At 42.5% G+C, this 19,087-nt stretch overlaps 1 protein-coding gene across 4 annotated transcripts in view; it reads right to left on the bottom strand.

Moving 5' to 3' along the window:
* WASHC4 (WASH complex subunit 4) overlaps positions 1–16,475 on the bottom strand; it is a 54,549-nt gene extending 38,074 nt beyond the window's left edge. For all 4 annotated transcript variants that reach the window (XR_006353251.1, XM_043966497.1, XM_043966498.1 and 1 more), the window contains exons 1-10: positions 16,351–16,475; positions 11,801–11,940; positions 9,144–9,197; positions 8,708–8,773; positions 7,096–7,141; positions 6,664–6,731; positions 4,551–4,633; positions 2,851–2,893; positions 2,245–2,348; positions 1,039–1,159 (exon numbers count right to left, since the gene is read on the bottom strand). Coding sequence is in view for 3 of the 4 variants with exons in the window: in XM_043966497.1 (XP_043822432.1) it covers positions 1,039–1,159; positions 2,245–2,348; positions 2,851–2,893; positions 4,551–4,633; positions 6,664–6,731; positions 7,096–7,141; positions 8,708–8,773; positions 9,144–9,197; positions 11,801–11,940; positions 16,351–16,411 (786 nt within the window). In the remaining variant the exon portion in view is untranslated. The remainder of the gene's footprint in view (positions 1–1,038; positions 1,160–2,244; positions 2,349–2,850; positions 2,894–4,550; positions 4,634–6,663; positions 6,732–7,095; positions 7,142–8,707; positions 8,774–9,143; positions 9,198–11,800; positions 11,941–16,350) is intronic.
* Between the last annotated feature and the right edge of the window lie 2,612 nt (positions 16,476–19,087).

The following is a 19,087-nucleotide window of genomic DNA, read 5'->3' as shown; positions in this document are numbered from 1 at the left end:
TACAGATGAGGAAACTGAGGCAAACAGCTAAATAATTTATCAAGAGTCACACTGCTACTATGTCTGAGGCAGGATTTGAAATCAAGTCTTCCTGACTCCAGGCCCAGTGCTTTGTCCACTGAGCCACCTAAGCTGCCCCATAATGTTGGACTTACCATGAAATGAAGTCACTGAAAGCACTTAAAAACAGTATATCCTTTCAACTAGCTCAAATATCAGCTCCTCCCAGATGATTTTTACTTAATAAAGGTTCTTTATTTGTGCTATTTATTTTAAAAAGAATTTGCTGTGCTCTAAGGAACAAGGAATATGATGAATACACAGATGCCTGGAAAAACATGGGAAGACGCCAAAGGATACAAGAAAAGGCTTGACAAAACTACAACCATGCAAACAAGAAGAACAAAACAATAAAAACCAAACAGCCTTTGATGGCAGTGAAAAAATATGGCCCAAGAGGTCCTGCAGCTACGACACACCAATAAAATGTTTGACTTGGCTGAGGTGTTGTTTCTAGTCTTGCCCAAGAATGGGGTTTTGCCCTATTCTTTATTATAAGGGATGGGTTTCTGGGCTGGGGAATAGGAAAGAGAAGGAATACTGATAAATGCTGGTGATCAAAAAACAAAAGCAATCAAGAGAATTTTTTGTTTGTTTTTTTGGTGGGGCAATGAGGGTTAAGTGACTTGCCCAGGGTCACACAGCTATTAAGTGTCAAATGTCTGAGGCCGGATTTGAACTCAGGTCCTCCTGAATCCAGGGCCGATGCTTTATCACAAGAAGCCACATGGCAGAGACGTCACAGTGGCATGCAAAGGGAACTGGACTCCAGGGTCACAGGGCCTGGGCTTCAATCCCAGATCTGCGGCCTGAGCCAAGTCAACTGCACCTCAGTTTCCTTATATGTAAAATGAAGGATCTATGCAAGAGAAAGGGTCTGAGTGTTAAGATGACTCTTGATTAACAGACCTTGAAGATACATTCTCATCTATCAGAAATATGCATTCTAGAGCAATCCAAGAGCGTGATTTAATTTACCTGGAATATCATTCCATCAAGTAACTGCCCTTCGAGCTTTTGCAAAAACTTCTCAAACGGCTTCAGTTTTTCCTCCTGGATCCCAAATTTTGAAGGATTGTGGTGGACAGACTTTAGTAACCTTTATTAAGAGAATCTGGGTTATTACTAGTACATCTTAAATCTAATTAAGTTCTTTATATGTAAAATTAAAATTCCAACCCAAAAGGCAAAAACTAAAACTCTGAAGGTAAAACCCTTAGCTGGTTTTCTACATTTGGCAGTGTGAACATGAATGATCCTAATAAATTTAATCTATTTGTCTCAGGGCTGTTCCCCCATCAACTTAAGTTTATTAAGAAGTATCCAAGGGGCAGCTAGGTGGCGCAGTGGATAGAGCACCGGCCCTGGAGTCAGGAGGACCTGAGTTCAAATCCGGACTCAGACACTTCACACTTACTAGCTGTGTGACCCTGGGCAAGTCACTTAACCCCCATTGCCTCCCTAAAAAACAAAAACCAAAAAAGCATCCAAATAAGTTGCCAGAAGTGAAATAAATTGAAACCAAGCTAACAGTAAACCTGCCATATCTGATAGAGCCGAGTAAAGAGATGAACTTGTGACCGTATCATCCTGGTCAAAAATTCAATTCAACTCAACTAGTGTTTATTAGAATTACATGGCACTGCAATCTGCTGACTCAGCAGGTGTCTTCCTTTCATTAAAGAAGTATGCTTTGCTTCAAAATAAACTTATTAGGTGAAACTCTAGATGAACAACACAGCTAAATTTGAGACGCTTCTTCTTTTCACCCAAAGGATTCGCCACAGGATTCCTTTACATAAAAGAACTTTGATCAACACGAATTTATTAAACACCAGTGATGTACCAGATACTGGGCTAGGTAAAATTAGATAATATCCGTAGAAGTGCTTAGCCCAATGCCCTGCGGATAGCAGGCCCAGCATAAATGCGTATTCCTTTCCCTTCTCTTAGGGATAACAGAATGGAACAATCCCTGGGGGGAGAATACAAGAACATAAACATGCGCATAGAGAAGAAATATGAAGAGAATGAATACAAAGTAGTTGAGCACTACTTTTACTTGGACATTCCCCAGTATATTTCCAATTACATCATTTTCAGAGCTGGTATTCCATGTTGGGTTTTCATTCACCTGTCAATTAAAGAAAGACCCACCAGCACTGAAAAAGCACATCGACTCACCTTTTATACATTGTCCAGTGATCTTTCAAGGTGGCATGATTCTCAACAATTTCGTCCAGGGTGAGTAAAACTGTCAGCAGCTCTCCCAAGTGCTCATACATAGTCTGTCAGAGAAGCTTTGGTGATTATCACTTCCAGTAGCCACAAGACTTTAGAATTACAAAAGAACAGTTAAGTGGCTGAAAGTACAGGGAAACTAGTGATGGATTCGATCCTCCCAGGGGCAGTTAGCTAGAAGAAGGAAAACTGGCTTGCTAGGCTTGCAAAAATCTTTTGCTGGTCACAATAGAGATCTGGGATGAGTCATGGATGGCCTAGCCACTACTGGGCAACCAGCTCAGGCCTCATTAGTACTTCATTTCAAAGATAAAAGTCACTCTCCTAAGCCCAGAAAGTGGCATTTTAGTGGACTGTCAATTTAGCTTCTGCAGCCTTGGTTCATGGGGCATGGAGTATCCTCTACATGTCAGGCTTTTAAAAAATCTCTTGGGTTCATTTTATAGAACTTTTTTCCCCCTTCTTTTAATGATAAAAATTAAACAAACAAAACTAAGATTTAAAGTACAAATGTGGGGATTTTTTTCACTCAGGTTAAAGTGCTCTTACCTGAAAGTGAACTCCAGTTGTTTCTATGATTTTGGGTGCGATCCTACAAGAAACCAAGCAGAGTCTTGTCAAGCACTAGCCGGCTCTCTCTATGACTCACTCCTGTTTCAAGGTGGTGTAGCAGTAAATGGCTCACAATAATTTTAACATGCATTTCTCTCCATTAAGTCTCTTTTTCTTTTTTTCCATGGGGCAATGAGGGTTAAGTGACTTGCCCAGGGTCACACAGCTAGTAAGTGTCAAATGTCTGAGGCCAGATTTGAACTCAGGTCCTCCTGAATCCAGGGCCAGTGCTTTATCCACTGTGCCAACTAGTTGCCCCTCTCTCCATTAAGTCTTTTTTTTTTTCCGCAGGGCAGTGGGGGTTAAGTGACTTGCCCAAGGTCACACAGCTAGTAAGTGTCAAGTGTCTGAGGCCAGATTTGAACTCAGGAACTCCTGAATCCAGGGCCAGTGCTTTATCCACTGTGCCACCTAGCCGCCCCTCCATTAAGTCTTAACAGTAATCACTAAGAGTTAATTGGCTCCAACGAGCCACCACCATCATCATCAAACCCAGATGAGAAGCTCAGGCCAGTACTGAAAACCACTTAGATAGAGGTGGTACCACTCAGAGAAAAGAAGCCTGCTGCCAGGAAGCCCAAGGCTTGAGTTCAAATCCCAGCACCATCTGACACAGTCATGCTGCCCTGAGGAAATCATTTAACCCCCTGCTGCTTCAGCATCTACATCAGCAAAATGGGAACCGTGATGCTGCACCATGACCGTACAGGCTCACTGGGGGAGAAGGACTCTGTGAACCTTCAAGCACCACGGAAACAGGAGTTTTGTTGGGTCTTTAAACTTGCCTCCCTGGGAGCAGGAACGTCATCTAACCTAAATGTTGTACTGGCCTTCCCCACACACCCAGGCCCGGTCTGGTGCACTGCACAGAAGAGGCTCAGTGCGTCTAATGTGTCATGGTGCACAGAGCAGGAAGGAGAGGGCGCCAGAGTGTGTGCCGTATAGCGACTCGCCCCAGCTCAATAAGCCTCAGTTTCCTCATCTGTAAAGTGAGGGGGCTGGATCAACACTCCTTCCAGCACTAAATCAGTGAGCTGGTGAGGGTCTGATCACACAACTGTCGTCCTCCCCCGTGGCCTCCTCCCAGACAACTCCACAAACATACAATACCAACACGAGGAGTCCCACGGTGCCAAGAAACACAATGGAACTAAGTGAATGCCGGCTAGACTCGAGAGCAGGACTGTTCTACCTACTGCAAAGCCAATTCTTGTGCTGGCACCTGAGCACTACGCCCCCGTTTAGTCAGGATGAAACCGTGAGCTCTGCCCTGCAGGGTTACCCGATTCCCTTGGGTTTAATCACCCTTATAAACAGAGGTCTTAGGTCTTAGATGGCGTTGGTCAGATTCTAACTCAAACACAGAAAGATCTATTTCTGTTAATGAGGCAGAGTTGAAGAAAAACAACATGTTATATGTCTGTAATAGAAAATCTCAGGGGCAGCTAGGTGGCGCAGTGGATAGAGCTCCGGCCTGGAGTCAGGAGGACCTGAGTTCAAATCCAGCCTCAGACACTTAACACTCACTAGCTGTGTGACCCTGGGCAAGTCACTTAACCCCAATTGCCTCACTTAAAAAAAAAAAGAAAAAAAGAAGAAAAGAAAAGAAAATCAGAAGTATTTCTGAAAATCATTACTTGTTATTGATGTAAAGGGCAGCCAGTTGATGGACTACATTCATCACCACTTCATAGCACCTTGTCACAAAACAAGAGAGTTCCTGAAATGACAAATGGGGGACATGTTACACAGCTGTTTTTTCAAAGTATTATTTAAGACTAAAATTTATGGTCCACAATGCTCCTCAAAATCAGATACCCTTCATTAACAGCCCAGTTAGACAGCATAACCAGGCGACGAACCCCCTCAAGCTGCCCGCACTCTCTACTCCTTGGAACCAACAGAGTGACACTCACAAGGGCCCTCATGCCTAAATCTTTAACCCAAAATGAAGAGAGCTTCAGGAGACACTTTGAAAGACTTTATGTTCATGACACTACCTGGGGTGGACCATACACAAGCACAGTGAAATCATTTCCATTTGTAAGAAACACGTTGTTAACTCAAGAGTTATTCTATGTCACTGTTCTTTCTCCAGAATTTACAAAGACATCTACTTTCTGCCTCTGAGTTCATCATCTTCAGGAAGGATTATTTGACTAATTAAGCCTAGTTTAATAACTTGATTTTTCTACTCAAAGGCCAGTTGAGATGCACTTATCACTCACAGATTGACAAGTATTTCTTAGCCACTCCAACATACAGCAGAATCACCTCTGGGTCTCTTTGAGCTCTAATCACTTTACTTTAGAAATTATTGGTTTTTCTCGAACACAGAAAAAGCTTTTTATTTAGGTGGAAATTGAAAGGGTTTTTTTTTCTCCTTCCTTCATGTTTGTCCCCTTTCACCCAAATCATTTCAATTTAATTTTGTATTTTATAAAGCCCTCTGAAATTATTTAAATTACAATCAGGTCACTTTGCATAAGATCCATAGTTACTGGAGTCAGATGGGCCTGAGGTTCCCGCCTTGGGCCTGTTCTGTCCAACATTTTAGCAGTTATTTGGATGAAGCCATTTGTGGCTTGCTTATCGAATTTGTGGATAAAACTAAACCATGTATCACATGACAAAATCTTAATCTCAAAAGAAGATCTCTAACAGGCCACATAAAAATAAATCCAATTAAATGGAGTTTATTAACAAACATAAAATACAACATCTGGAATCCAAAAAATTCCTTGAACAGAAACCTGTACTGAATTAATCCTCTTGCTGGAGACTGGGAAAGTTCAAAGGAATCATCCCTTCCTAAGACACTACCTTTGGGGACTGCTACATGCCACTGTTGATACATAGTGAGCTTGTGGTACACTGATACCCCCAGATCATTTTTAGTTGAATTGCTGTCCAACATCTTATACTTGGGAAGTTTATTTCTTTGAACCCACGTGTATAATACTTTATGCTTCTCCCTATTAGAGTTTAGCTTAATAAATGAACATCCTAGCCCAACATTCTGGTTTGTCAAGCTCTTTGGGATAGTCTAATCCAACATGAGAGCTATACTCTTAGCTTTGTGTCATCCAAACACACAGTAAGTACACCAGCTGAGCTTTTACCCAAGTTATTAATAAGAATATTACACAGCACAAAGCCAAGGACAGTTCATTGTGGCACGCCAAGACCTCTGTCCAAGCTGATGCTGAACCACTGATGGGTCTGACTGGTCAGGCATTTCCCCATACACTTAAATGTGCTGTGTCCTCATTCATGCCTCTCCATCTGGTCCACAAAAGTAGCATGACAATAAATCTGTCCAGGAATGATGTTTTCCTTTTATATAAGTGTCCTTCCTGTGGTTCCTCGCATATGGCCTCCCATCTCCACACCTTTGCACTAGCTGTGCCTGATGCCTAGAATGCAGTCCCAGCTCTTTAAAATCCCTTGTTTCCTTCAAAACTCTGCTTAAGCAAACCTTCTCCACCAGACTTTTCCTCTTCCACCCACCCGATACTGCTTCCCCAATATCCCACAAAACCATTTGCTCTGTGGTTATTGTGCATAGTTTTAGATGCGTTTGTTCATATACAAGTTCTCTTCATCAGCAGAACACCAGCTCCTTGAGGCCCGCTGCCCAGCACAGAGCCTGGCTCCAAGCAGGCCCTTAGGAAGGGCAAGGTGATTGGTTAGTATCTACAGTATATAAGAGGCTAAAAAAAAACTCCAGGAAAACAGCAAGTCATTTACCTGTAAGAAGGAAATGAATCTCCCCATCTGAATCTGGCAATCACCTTCCGCCATGCTAGAATCTGTGGCTTTAGAAAGGTAACAGGCAATCAGATTTCAGAGAAGTCAGCAGTCACACTTAATCAGTAAAAATAAAAAATTTTTTAAAAAGCCACTTTTTCATTCAAGTGCTATCTTTCCCTAACATCATCAAACTGATATCCTCACAACTCTGCTCAAGCTACAGCGCTGAACACCCCACCCTCGGGTGCCCCCCACGTCGTATTTAAATCTGTACATATGCATACGCTGTACAAACTGACATACACACTTCTCTCCCCCCGACAATGTAATCTCCCTTGTTTCAGGCTTCGTCTGTGTGTGCCCCAATCATGGGGAAAGAAAGCAATCATTATTATTACCACAACAGCTTTTTGAGTTAAAAGAACTTACCTCCTTCCCCATAAAACAAAAGACCATTGTAAAATTTAGTTTCAGCCTGTTTCAAAGAAAAAAAATACTTTTAGCAGGCACAAGGCTTTGTCCATATACATCCAAGCACAAGAAGTCTAAGGACACAGGGGAACCTGTGACACCCTGTGTCTCCTCCCAACATCACCAAGCACAAGCTAGGGTGTGATTTAAGGGCAGACCTATCTTGGTCTGCAGCTTATCAATTATCCCAGTCACCCAGACTTCAAATCTTGGGGCCTCACCCTACCTGATTCTGTGCCCACAACAGAGCAGCTTTTTGCCCACACCCACTACCAATACCACCATGCAGGCTCTCCCACAGTGGTGGACCTCCTGCCTCCCCCTCCCCTCTCATGGCTACCCCACATGAGGCTGCCATGGAAGGAAAGTGCCCACCTTGTTGTCAGAAGGCTCAAGGGTGCCACCTCTGCCATGAAGTGGTCGTATACTCGTGGGCAAATCTTTCCACCTGTCTGGGTCTCAGGTCCTCGGGTAGGATATGGCCCCTGAGTAAGAGCATCACCGAGGGGCTCTCTACCTCTCATGATCAATGACTGACTCGTGCTCAACTGAACAATTCACCTAAGCCTCAGTTTCCTCTTCTGCAAAATGAGACTGCTGGGAGGAAACTGCTTTGCAAACCTCAAAGTGACCCACATGACAGACAAGTCCTTTCACCTCACTCCCCTGCTCAAATGCCTTGCATGGCTCCCTACTCTCTACTGGATGAAATGCATGACTCTCAGCCCTCCACAATCTTGGCTTTACCACCTTTTCCACATGCTGCATTCCTGCCACACTCCTACGGGCTCTTCTCTGGGCTTATCCTTTTCCTGTTCTCCCTCAGGGCACTTGTTGCCACTGTCCTTCACGTCATTTCTCAATGCTTTGAAATCCTTTACTACCTTTAGGCTCAGTTCAGGTGCCACAGCCTCCTGGAGGCTTTCCTTGATCCTTCTTCAATCTCTCATGCTGTTCTCCAGGATTTCTCTGCCCTTCTCTACCCCACCCTTCCTTCTCCATCTGTCTGTCTGTCACACACACACACACACACACACACACACACACACTCACTCACTCACTCACTCACTCACTCACTCACTCACTCCCATAGGCTTCTTGAGGGCATCTTTATAATCCCTAATAAGTAGCAAATTCATGTGTAAACACTAAATGTCCACTAAATTGCTTAAATCCATATAAATCGGAAAATGTTTAATCTCCAGGATAAAGTTCTATTTCTAATATTCTCAAAATGATCATTTCTTGATTCCTCTTCCCAAGATCTCTTCCTGCTTGCTTGCCCATTTTAATTGGCCTACATCCCTTATGATACTACAAGTGCCTAAGAGACAGAAGGGAGAAGCAAAGTCAGGCACAAGGTCAGAAGGGAACAGCGGCCACCAAAGTTTTTGCCAGCACTTTAATAACCCCTGAACTAAAATTCAAAAGATAGTGGATTCAACACATACCATTCAAGCTTAAAAAAACAAACAACCAAACAACCAAACAACCGGGCCATATTTGATGGGTTATTCATTTGAAAACTGTCCATTTTAGGGAACATTTACAAAAGTCTGTTAATAATCACCTCATATTTTAACTTCTTGATTTCACAACAAAGAGCAGCATACACAGTGATGACTTTGTTTAAGACCTGGTTTCATTGAGCAAAGCAGAGAAAAAAAACTTAGCAGATAATGTCCAAAACAGGTTTTTTTTAATTCAGCATTTTATTTTTCCCCAATTACATACAAAAACAATTTTAACAGCCATTTTAAAACTTTGTATTACACATTCTCTCTCTTCCTCCCTCCCCACCCCCTCTTTCAGAAGGCAAGTAATTCAATATAACTTATACATGTGTAGTCATATAAAACATTTCCATATTAGTCATGCTGTGAAAGAAAACAGACAAAAAACCTCAGGAAAAATAAAATTTTTTAAATTGTGCTTTAATCTGTATTCAAACACCATCAATTCTTTCTCAGTTTTTGTTTTAATATTTAGCTTTTAAGATTTTCTACCTTGTTTTCTGTCTTTATGAGTTCCAGAAGGGAAGACTGTTCATAAGGCAACAACTATTTAAGAACAAGAGAAAAAAACACTTTTTAGTTTGAAAACTGCCAACATTTATGGGCACACAGTTACTACATGCTCAGTACTGCTGCAATAAATACCATGCTGCCTCCTGTGGTCAGGACGCCTAAATTCCGTGTCTTAGGGTTCAGAGAAGGGATCTTTCGGCAGCTTCAGCCCATCACTCTTTATTCTGCCCTTTGGGGACAAACGGAGCCTGTGCTGTCCCTCTTCCACACGACAGTCCATCACATCCTTGATGACATACTTGTGTGCTCCCCCTGCCCCGCCCCACACACCCCATCCTGAGTCTTATCTCATCCAGGCCGAACATCCCCAGTTCTGAGAACTAATTAGACAAATTATTTAAGAGGAAAGGAATGAAACACGATACAGATCTCATTTACCTATAATCCCACTGGGTTAATTTGGGTTGTGCCCTGAGTTCTTGGGTAGCTTATGAAGTAAAGTGAGGGAAAAGGCAATCGAATGCATTAGGGGGAAATAATCCGAAACAGGCCTAAAAGATGATATTCTGAGTTATCAGTTATGCCACAGGGAGAGCACCTGAAGACATCATCCCGACACATCCGAAGTGTCCAACAAAATGGTGAGTCTTAACAAAAGTAGTGGAAACAAGACAGAAAGCCTTCTCTTAGCACTTTAAAAAACAACACCACAGCTCACTCATATCAGGAACACAATGAGCAAGTCTGGTCACCATTTTGCCAAAATGAGATTGATCTTTTGAGGTCTCCTGCAAATGCCACCACTTCCATGAAGCTGTCCCTGATCCTCTCAAGTGACAGTGACTGTTCCCCCTCCTTTTAACTACAAGAATACCTGGCCCTCCCATAGCACTTGACACACACCATGGATTAACAGTTATTTTTATACATCACGTCACCTCCACTCACTAAACAACAGTGTTTTATTTAGCTTGGAATCAGGGAAGACAGTAAGATATTTGCTAAGTTAAGAGAGCCCAATTACAGGACAACGACAACATCAGAAAAGGGAGAGGGATGGATTAGAAAGATGAGCGTTCTTGGTCTGGAAACAGGGAAATCATAAAAATTTATAAAATCACAAAGAGCACAACTTTCATCATAATATTATGGCATGGAAGATCAGGAGACAGCTCCTGAAAGCTTGAGAGGCCCGCTTAAGATAAATAAAACGAAAAGCTAATCAACTTTTAGAGCTCATTACTCAATGAGGCAGCACAGACTGAATCTGTAAACGAGGCTGCAAAAAGTTAGAGAAACTCATGAATGACTGATCCATCATAGAGGCTTTTAGGGAAACTCTAGTATGTCTGGGAGATCCGTCACTAAAACTTGAGGCCAGAGAACTATGCGCTCTTCACAACACAACCACAATAAAAGAGTGGGGTAGTGGGAACAATGTTGGAGTGGGTTCCAATCTCAGAGCTGCTGGCTACGTGACCTCACAAGGGAATTCATCTATCTGAACCTTGTTTACATGATCCCTTTCAGCTCCAAAGCCTATAAGATTACTGGAGTGCATGGATTATAAATCTTATCCTATGTCAATTCTTATATTGTTAGAATAAATTCTCTGGAAAAGAAATATATATATATAGAAAAGGGCTTTGAAAGAAGTTTATTTAGTGGAAAATCATTGCAAGTAAGGAGGAAGATTGAAGAAGGGGATGGGGAGGAAAGGCAAAAGAAAGAAAGAATTAGAGATGAAGCTAAAAAGAATACTTAGAATTTTCTAGTTTTAGGACTATAATTTAAATATTATAATCTTGGATGCAAAGATAATGATGAGAATTTGGTTTGGTTTGGTTTTAATAATAAGGATTTTAAGTCTCCAGTTATTTTTCCTAGAAGAGATGAATGATAGTGGATTTAGCCTCGGCCTTTAACTAGATGAGAACTTAATGGCAGAAGGAACTGCTCTTTCCACTTGAAATCACCTTATGAAGAAGCAGGAATTCTTGGCAGCTCTTGAGAGCTCTTGAGAGCTGCCCGACTGGGACTGGGAGGTCCCCAAAGAAGATGTGGAATCAAGTCACTTTCTGAGGAGAAAATCAACCATTTCAGTACAATTCTTTTTGTTTTTTTCTTTTTCTTTTCTTTTTTTTTTTTGCGGGGCAATGAGGGTTAAGTGACTTGCCCAGGGTCACACAGCTAGTAAGTGTCAGGTGTCTGAGGCCAAATTTGAACTCAGGTCCTCCTGAATGTAGGGCCGGTGCTTTACCACTGCGCCACCTAGCTGCCCCTTCAGTACAATTCTACCTCAGAAAGAGACAGTGTGAGCCATAGCCCTGGAGCTGGTGCTGAAGCCAAGAGCCATCTCCTGGCCCTGACCCTCCACACTGGGTGAATGCTTCCAAATCAGGCCACTTCTCTGAGCCTGAGGTTCCTCACTAGGGACGGTGGGCACAGTCACCCTTTCACTACCAGGCAAAAGGGCCACTGAGGAGAAAGAGCACAATGAAGATGCGAGTGACTGTTGGGGTGGGATCTGGGACACAGTGCACACCCTCTCAGGAGGCCTTCTCATAGAATTCTAAATTCTTCGAATGAATAGTCCTTAAAAATGTAAAATTCATTATGAAATAAACAAGTCTGACCTTTAGTGCTATAGGGTCAAGCCTGAAGTCCCAAACATCGCCAACAGAGCTATCCAGCGCATCTTCAATTCTTCTTAGCTGGGATGTGTACTCCTCAAGAAATTTCCCATAATTCTTCAGCTGAACTTCAGCATGGATTTCTAAAAAGTAGATTTCAAGACAGTAGCTCATACAGTATACAGTAATATACTCAAGAGGAAAAAAAAGGCTTTTCTTCTGATTTTGAGATGATGTTAATTATCTAAACTTCAATGCTAGCATACTGGACCTTCCTAAAAGTACAGACCCAAAGTTTAAAGAGATCTTTCCTTTGCCAGTGCCTATAATGATTTTTCTGGCATTTAGGATGCTACCTGAGGAGCTTTTGTTATGAATCATTTACAAGTTCTGACTAATTTAACTATTATCCTACAACCCTTCAGAATAAAAGACTTTGCTGCTTTAACCCAGGTTTCTAGAAAGCCCAGGCACCTGGGAAAGACCAAAGACAACTGAAGGTTCAATTGATATCTGTGTATGAGCATTATTACACAGTGTAGCTGTACTGTTGGTTTAAGGCAGAAGTAATATATGTCTTCAAGTATGGTGTCACATTTAAGATTTTATTTTCAAGATACTCTAAGTCCTGAACTTAAAAAAAAAAATTGTTCCCCTAATCTCTCTTCAAAGTCTAAATTTTAGCCCAGTATAATTCTAAAAATCATTTTCCCCGAAAAAGTACTTTGCACATTGCATATGGATAAAATTTCTGGATTGGGCCTCTATATGCACTGGTATGGGGAACTTGTGTTGAGAAAAGCACCTCGAGCAACGGAGATCAGCATGTGCTCCTGCACCCTGCAGTCCAGGAGAAGCTACCAGGAATAGCGGAGAAGCTGGAAATCATGAAGACCTGGGCTGCTGGGGGACTCTGGACAAGTCCCTTAGTCTCTTAGTGTCTCAGGCAAGTATGATAGATTTACAATAGTCCATCCTGGCAACTGTACTAGTATATGACTCAAGTCAGAAGAACTTAACTGCATCCAAGGAATAACTCAAATTCAAGTTTCATATTTAAATTATTTCTGGATAAGACAGATTTTCTCCCAAAAATGATTCCTAAGAAATCATTTGCTTTCAGTACCTATCTCCTCACAGAGTTATTATGAGACTCAAAGGAGATAACAGATATAAAACAATCTGATACATGAGCATTACTGCTACAGCAAATAAGAGAGTGTTGAAGGCTCTTTGCTTGGAGTCAGGAAGACCAGAGTTCAAATCCAGCCTCAGACACCAGATATATGACACTGGACAAATCACTTGACCTCTGCCCAAGTCTCCTCCATTTTTTCCAGCACTTAGGACAGCATCTGGCAAATAGAAGGCATTTAATAACTGACTGACTGACTCTTGAATATATGACTGTCTAAAAAGGGCTATAAAAATAATACAACTAAATCATCTCACCTTAACCACCAGGATGAATCCTTTTTGTTTTCAAATATGACAGAAATTTAATTGCAATCAAAATTCTGTTCCTTTTATCTTTAATATTTAATTCTACATTTCTGTGTCCCATAAAACCAAAGAGCTAAATTACCAATTCCCTAATGACAGGAACATCCAAAATCTATGAGATAAGAAAGAATCTGTCCTATGTGCTAAAGCACTAACTTCAATATAAAATAAGTTAGGAAACCTGGACTTCCTATCTCATTTCACCAATGACTTATCTGAGTGATCAGATCCTTTAGCTAATCAGTGTTCCTTGCTCACATTTCACAACCACCCAATTCTTAACTATTGTAAAGATGTTTAGTGTCGTGGGCAGTTTAATTAGAGGGATAATCAGGGGCAGCTAAGTGGCACAGTGGATAAAGAACAGGCCCTGGATTCAGAAGGACCTGAGTTCAAATGTGGCCTCAGACACTTGACACTGACTAGCTGTGTGACCCTGGGCAAGTCACTTAACCCTCAATGCCCCTAACACACACACACACACACACACACACACACACACACACACACAGGCAAACTAAGTTAATGTCAGAAAAAAAATGGAAAGTTGTTACTAATTTCAACCAAGATTTACTTCTGTGGAAAAATTTGTCTGTGACTGAACAATTTGTTCATCACTGGATCAGTCACACATTGGTGAGGAAAAAGGTAACCAGTTAAAACATTTTAAAGCTACCTTCCCAAAAAAACAATCTATGTAAAATCAGATGGGAAATCTACTAAAAATGGAATAATTTAATATGCTATTAACATGAGTTATATTTTTTAAATTTTGTAGAATGCAAGAAAAAAGGAAGATTCTACATGAAGAAACAAGTATATGAAAACTACAAGGTTGGTTAATAATATACTGTTCAGAGTAAATCTCCCAAAAAGGAGGAAAAGAACATAACCAGTACATTGTAAAAGTCCTAAGCAACAGTCTCTTTAAAAGATGCTTTGTGAAAAACTGCAAACTATGGGAAGTCATGTTAAGTTCCATAATTTGTGCTGTCCACTCTTCATGTAGAATATAATGAAATTTAAGTATAACTCTACTGTAATTAATTGTTTTTAAAGTGATACAAAATTTGGTAAGAATTCAAAAGCAAATAAAGCTTCAATGACAGTTATAATGTAGGAAAATCTGTGCACGTAAAACACTGACTAGAGACCTATAGTCTCTACCAAATGCTTACTTTTTGAGATACACCTTACACACATAGGTATAACACATAGAAACTCTGCCAATTACTAAATCATTACCAAATAATAATAAGGCATAGATTTCCAAATGTCAAGCTCTACTACTAAGTACAGCTGCCCATTAAAATTAGGATCATGGAATTTAGAGCTGGAAAGGACCCAGAATCATCTAGTTCAATGCCCTAATCTAACAGATGAAGAAACCAAGGGCCAGAAGGTTGAGTTGTTCAAAAGGAAATAATTAGGGGGGCGGCTAGGTGGCGCAGTGGATTAAGCACCGGCCCTGGATTCAGGAGTACCTGAGTTCAAATCCGGCCTCAGACACCTGACACTTACTAGCTGTGTGACCCTGGGCAAGTCACTTAACACCCATTGCCCCGCAAAAAAAAAAAAAAAAAAAAACACAACAAAAGGAAATAATCAGCAGAGCTAGAATCTGAACCCAGGTCCCCTTATCTCCAAGCCCAACCTCATAATAATTCAATTTCATCAAGCCGGATACTGCACAAAGAAATTATTTTAATGAATAGAGATTCTCCCAGCCAAAAGAGCAGCTGCACTAAAGAATGCATCTTTGAATGCTGCTTGGTGCAAAACAACCCTTACCCCTCCCAGAAGTCCTAAAATATACAATTTGGTTTTTTTTAAATGATCTAAGCAAAGAATTCTTTTTTTTCCTACAAAGCTGATATTAAAAGAGTGGAGGGAAAAAAACCTCCGAATAACTTGATTTCAAAAGAGAAAAACAGGAAACAGAAACAGAAACAAGAACGCAGACATCAGCTTCTTTCGGAACTCTGAGAAAGTAGCCCAAACCCCAGGAGGCCACAGACGGCAAGGAAGGTGAACTCCCCAAGGATGCCCAGCCACAGAGAGAGCCTGAGCCAGATGCCGAACATACCATCACGGACTGCCGTTAGAGGTGAGGCTCCTTTAAGTCCCAACTAAGATCCCACCCCCACCTCCAAGACCCTCGTTAATTTCTCTAATTTAAATCTAATTTAATTATTAAATGATAATTCTATCATTTCCTATCTATCGAGGGCACAGGCTGTTTTGCAGGTGTTTGCTTGTTAGACGGTGACCCCCTGGAGGGCAGGGGCTGTCTCTGCCTCTTTCAGTATGCCCAGCGCTTAGCACCTCACTTGGCACATAGTAGGTGCTTTATAAGTGTTTGAGGAGTTAAAGTAAATTAAGGCAGGGAATGGGGGGGGGAGGGTCGTGGGACTCGAGGGAAGAAGGAATAAGGGGCACGAAATGTGGGGCTAGGAGGAAGAGGGGAAAGGTGGGAGGGAAGTGGGGAGGGGGCGGGAGGAATGTGAGGGAGGAGGGGCAGTCTGAGAGGGGAGAAGATGCAAAGTGAACAGTCCGAGAGGGGAGAGAATAGTGAGGAAGGGGACAGAGGAGGGGAAGTCGGAGGAGGGCAGGAGGTCCCTGGGGCGGGGGGGGGGGGGGCCACAGGTGAGGAGGGGTCAGCGAGGGGGAGGAGATCGGCCTGGGGGGATCGGAGGACAAGAGGGGAGGGCACGAGGGAGGGGGAGGTCTGGCTGGGGTGGGGGAGACAGCCTAGAGAACTCAGTCTAGGGAGGGACTCTATGGGGGGACAGACGGGGCGAAGGGATGGAAGAGGAAGAGCCCATCTCTGGGGGGCTAAGCACAGAGGAGGACGTCAGTAGGGAAGGGGGGTCGGTCTGAGGGAGACCTGGGGGGTCTGGGAGCGGGAGTGGGCGCCGGACACGGAGGGGTCCGGGCCGGCTCCAGCACGGAAGAAGGGGAGTCCCCGGGGCCGGCCCCTCAGCGGGGGCCCCAGAACCTCCATCCCCAGCGGACCCACCTCTCCGCCTCCGCCCCCTCCTCCAACTTACTCTGCGAGCCGTCGTCCAGGCGGTCAAACTCCCAGTCCGGGGACAGAGTCTCCACCGCCATCTCCCAAGCGACAGCCCGAGCTGCCTCGCCCCCGTGACTGACAGGCAAGCGGGGGCGCACGTGACTTCCGGGCCCGCCTCCCTTCCCTTGCCAAAGCTTGAATACGCACACTCACCTCACCCCACCCCGGCCCCGGGGACTGTCGGGAAACCGAGTCCTCGAATGAGGCTCCGCCCCTGCACTCGCTTCCGGTCCCGCCTCAGCGGGCGGCGCCGAAGGAGACCACAACCCCGTGACTGTTGCATGGGCACAGAAGTGACAGGCTCCTCCACCACCACCACCCCCAGACCCCCAAGTCCCCCTTCTGTAACGCTTGACCTGCGGGCAGGGAGGTTATCGAAGTGGGAGGGGAATCGTGACAGTCGTGGGGTCACGAGGTTGTGTCCCCCCCCTCTTTTTACTGAGAAAGAAACTTGAGGTCCAGACAGGGCGAGCGACTGGCCCCGGATCCCCCAGGTGGCGTCTGAGGTGGGGACCTTGGAGGTGGCGCCAGTGATGAGGATGGAGAGGGGGAGGGGCAGGGGGATGAAGGGGGGGGGGCAAGGGGAGAAGGAGGAAGAGGATGCTCGCTCGCAGGGAGCCAAGCAGTATACATTTCCTTCTTGGTGTCAGGATTGGACGCGAATCGCGACCATCTCAGAATCTCTGCGTTGAAAGAACTCTTAAGAGGTAATTCTGGAGAGCATCTCCTCACTCAAGCATTTATTAAGTGCCTACTGTTTGCATGTCACCGCAATTATACCCATGATCCCATGTAATTATACCTAATATTAATTAGCATTTATATCACTTGCAAAACACTTTACATAGATTAACTCATAACGTGTAAATGTAATATATACATTATATCGTTGTATATATTTGCAGTGCCTTGCATACATTATCTATGTATTGTTTTAACTAACTATATGTAGATATATGCATGTATTTTTAGTGCCTTGCATCTGCCACATAGAGTATATATAGACCATGCTAACTAATTTATTAGGTGTATATGCATTACATGTATATGTGCATTATATATTATATCTCTTTTCAGCACCTTGCATATATTAATATATTATTATGTTAATTAATTTAATATATGTGTGTATTTGCAGTGCCTTGCATATCTTATATCATCTCTGTATTTTAACTCACTATATGTGGATATATTTTCAGTGCTTTGCATCTATCATGTAGTGTATATATAAACTATGCTAACTAACTTAGTGCATATGCATTACATATATATGCTTTATATATTATATATTTTTGCATATGTCGATATATTATTATGTTAACTAATATATGTGTATATTTGCAGTGCCTTGCTAATTTCATATGTACTATGTCAACTAATTTAATACGTGTATGTTTTCATTATGTATGTATATATTTGCAGTGCCTTGCATATGTTACATAATGCATGTATGTCATTAATATAGACACCGATATATAATATAAAGGGTCGGGGGTTGGCTGGCTTTTATATAATGCTTCAAGAATATGTGCCTGGAATTCTCCCCTCCTCATTTCTCCCTCCTACCTTCCTTAGAGTCCCTGCTAAAATCTATAAGAAGCCTTTCCTCACTCCCCTTAATTCAAGTGCCTTCCCTCGGTTGATCGACTCCAGTTTATCCTGTCTAAATTGTTTGTATTTAGTTGTTTGCATGTGGCCTCCCCCATTAGACTGTGAGCTCCTTGAGAGCAGGGACTGTCTTTTGCCCTTTCTTTGTATCACCTCTGCTGACGGTCACACTGGAGGTGCTGAATAAATGCTTATTGACTTGATAAATGCTTATTGACTTGACTTGATTGTTATTATTATTAGAATGTAAGCTCCTTGAGGTTAGGGACTTTCTGGCTTTTTATATTTGTATCCACAATGGTTGGCACATAAAATGCTTTTTTCTTTGGCTCATTCATTCATTCATTCATTCATTCATTCATTCATGGGGCATAGGGAGGATCCTAAAATAAAATTGAAAAACTCTTTAACCATCTCATTATCTTGAAATGCAGCCTTAGAGTTATTCCTCCAGAAATTTAGCACTGAAGTCTGAAAGCTGTGGTTTCAAATCTTGCCTCTAGCACATTCTGGCCCACTGACCAAATCAAAAAGTCCCAGTGCCCCAGGCAGCTTGTAAAATTAGTCCGATTCAACTAGCATTTATTAAGCACCCTCTACCAGTCTCTATGCTGAAGATAAGATCTCCCAAATAATCCCTGTGCTCATTGAGTTTATGGTTTGGTGGGGAGAAAAAGCATGCAAATTCATGCAAATGTAAAATTCCCACACATAAAATCACTGGTCCAGTTTTCCCCCTCCAAAATTATATGAAAATTAATTAATTAAAATAATATTAATAGTCTATCATAGGATTGGGGCAGCTAAGTGGCACAGTGGATAGAGTGCCGTGCCTGGAGTCAAATCCAGCCTCAAACACTTACTTAGCTGTGTGACCCTGGGCAAGTCACTTAACCCTGTTTGCCTTAGTTTCCTCATCTGTAAAATGAGCTGGAGAAGGAATTGGCAAACCACTCCAGCATCTGCCAAGAAAACCCCAAATTCGGTCATGAAGCATCACACATGACTGAAACAATTAAAGGGCAACAATAATAGGATTAAGAGCTAAAAAAAAAAAAAAAAGACCCAAGAGGTCTTTTCCAGGCCCAACTGAGTGCCTGACATAT

Source organism: Dromiciops gliroides, chromosome 5, assembly GCF_019393635.1.
Source record: "Dromiciops gliroides isolate mDroGli1 chromosome 5, mDroGli1.pri, whole genome shotgun sequence".
In the NCBI taxonomy this organism is placed as follows: Eukaryota; Metazoa; Chordata; class Mammalia; order Microbiotheria; family Microbiotheriidae; genus Dromiciops; species Dromiciops gliroides.
Note: the sequence above shows the minus strand (reverse complement) of the source record. Positions and strands in the feature narration are given on the sequence as shown.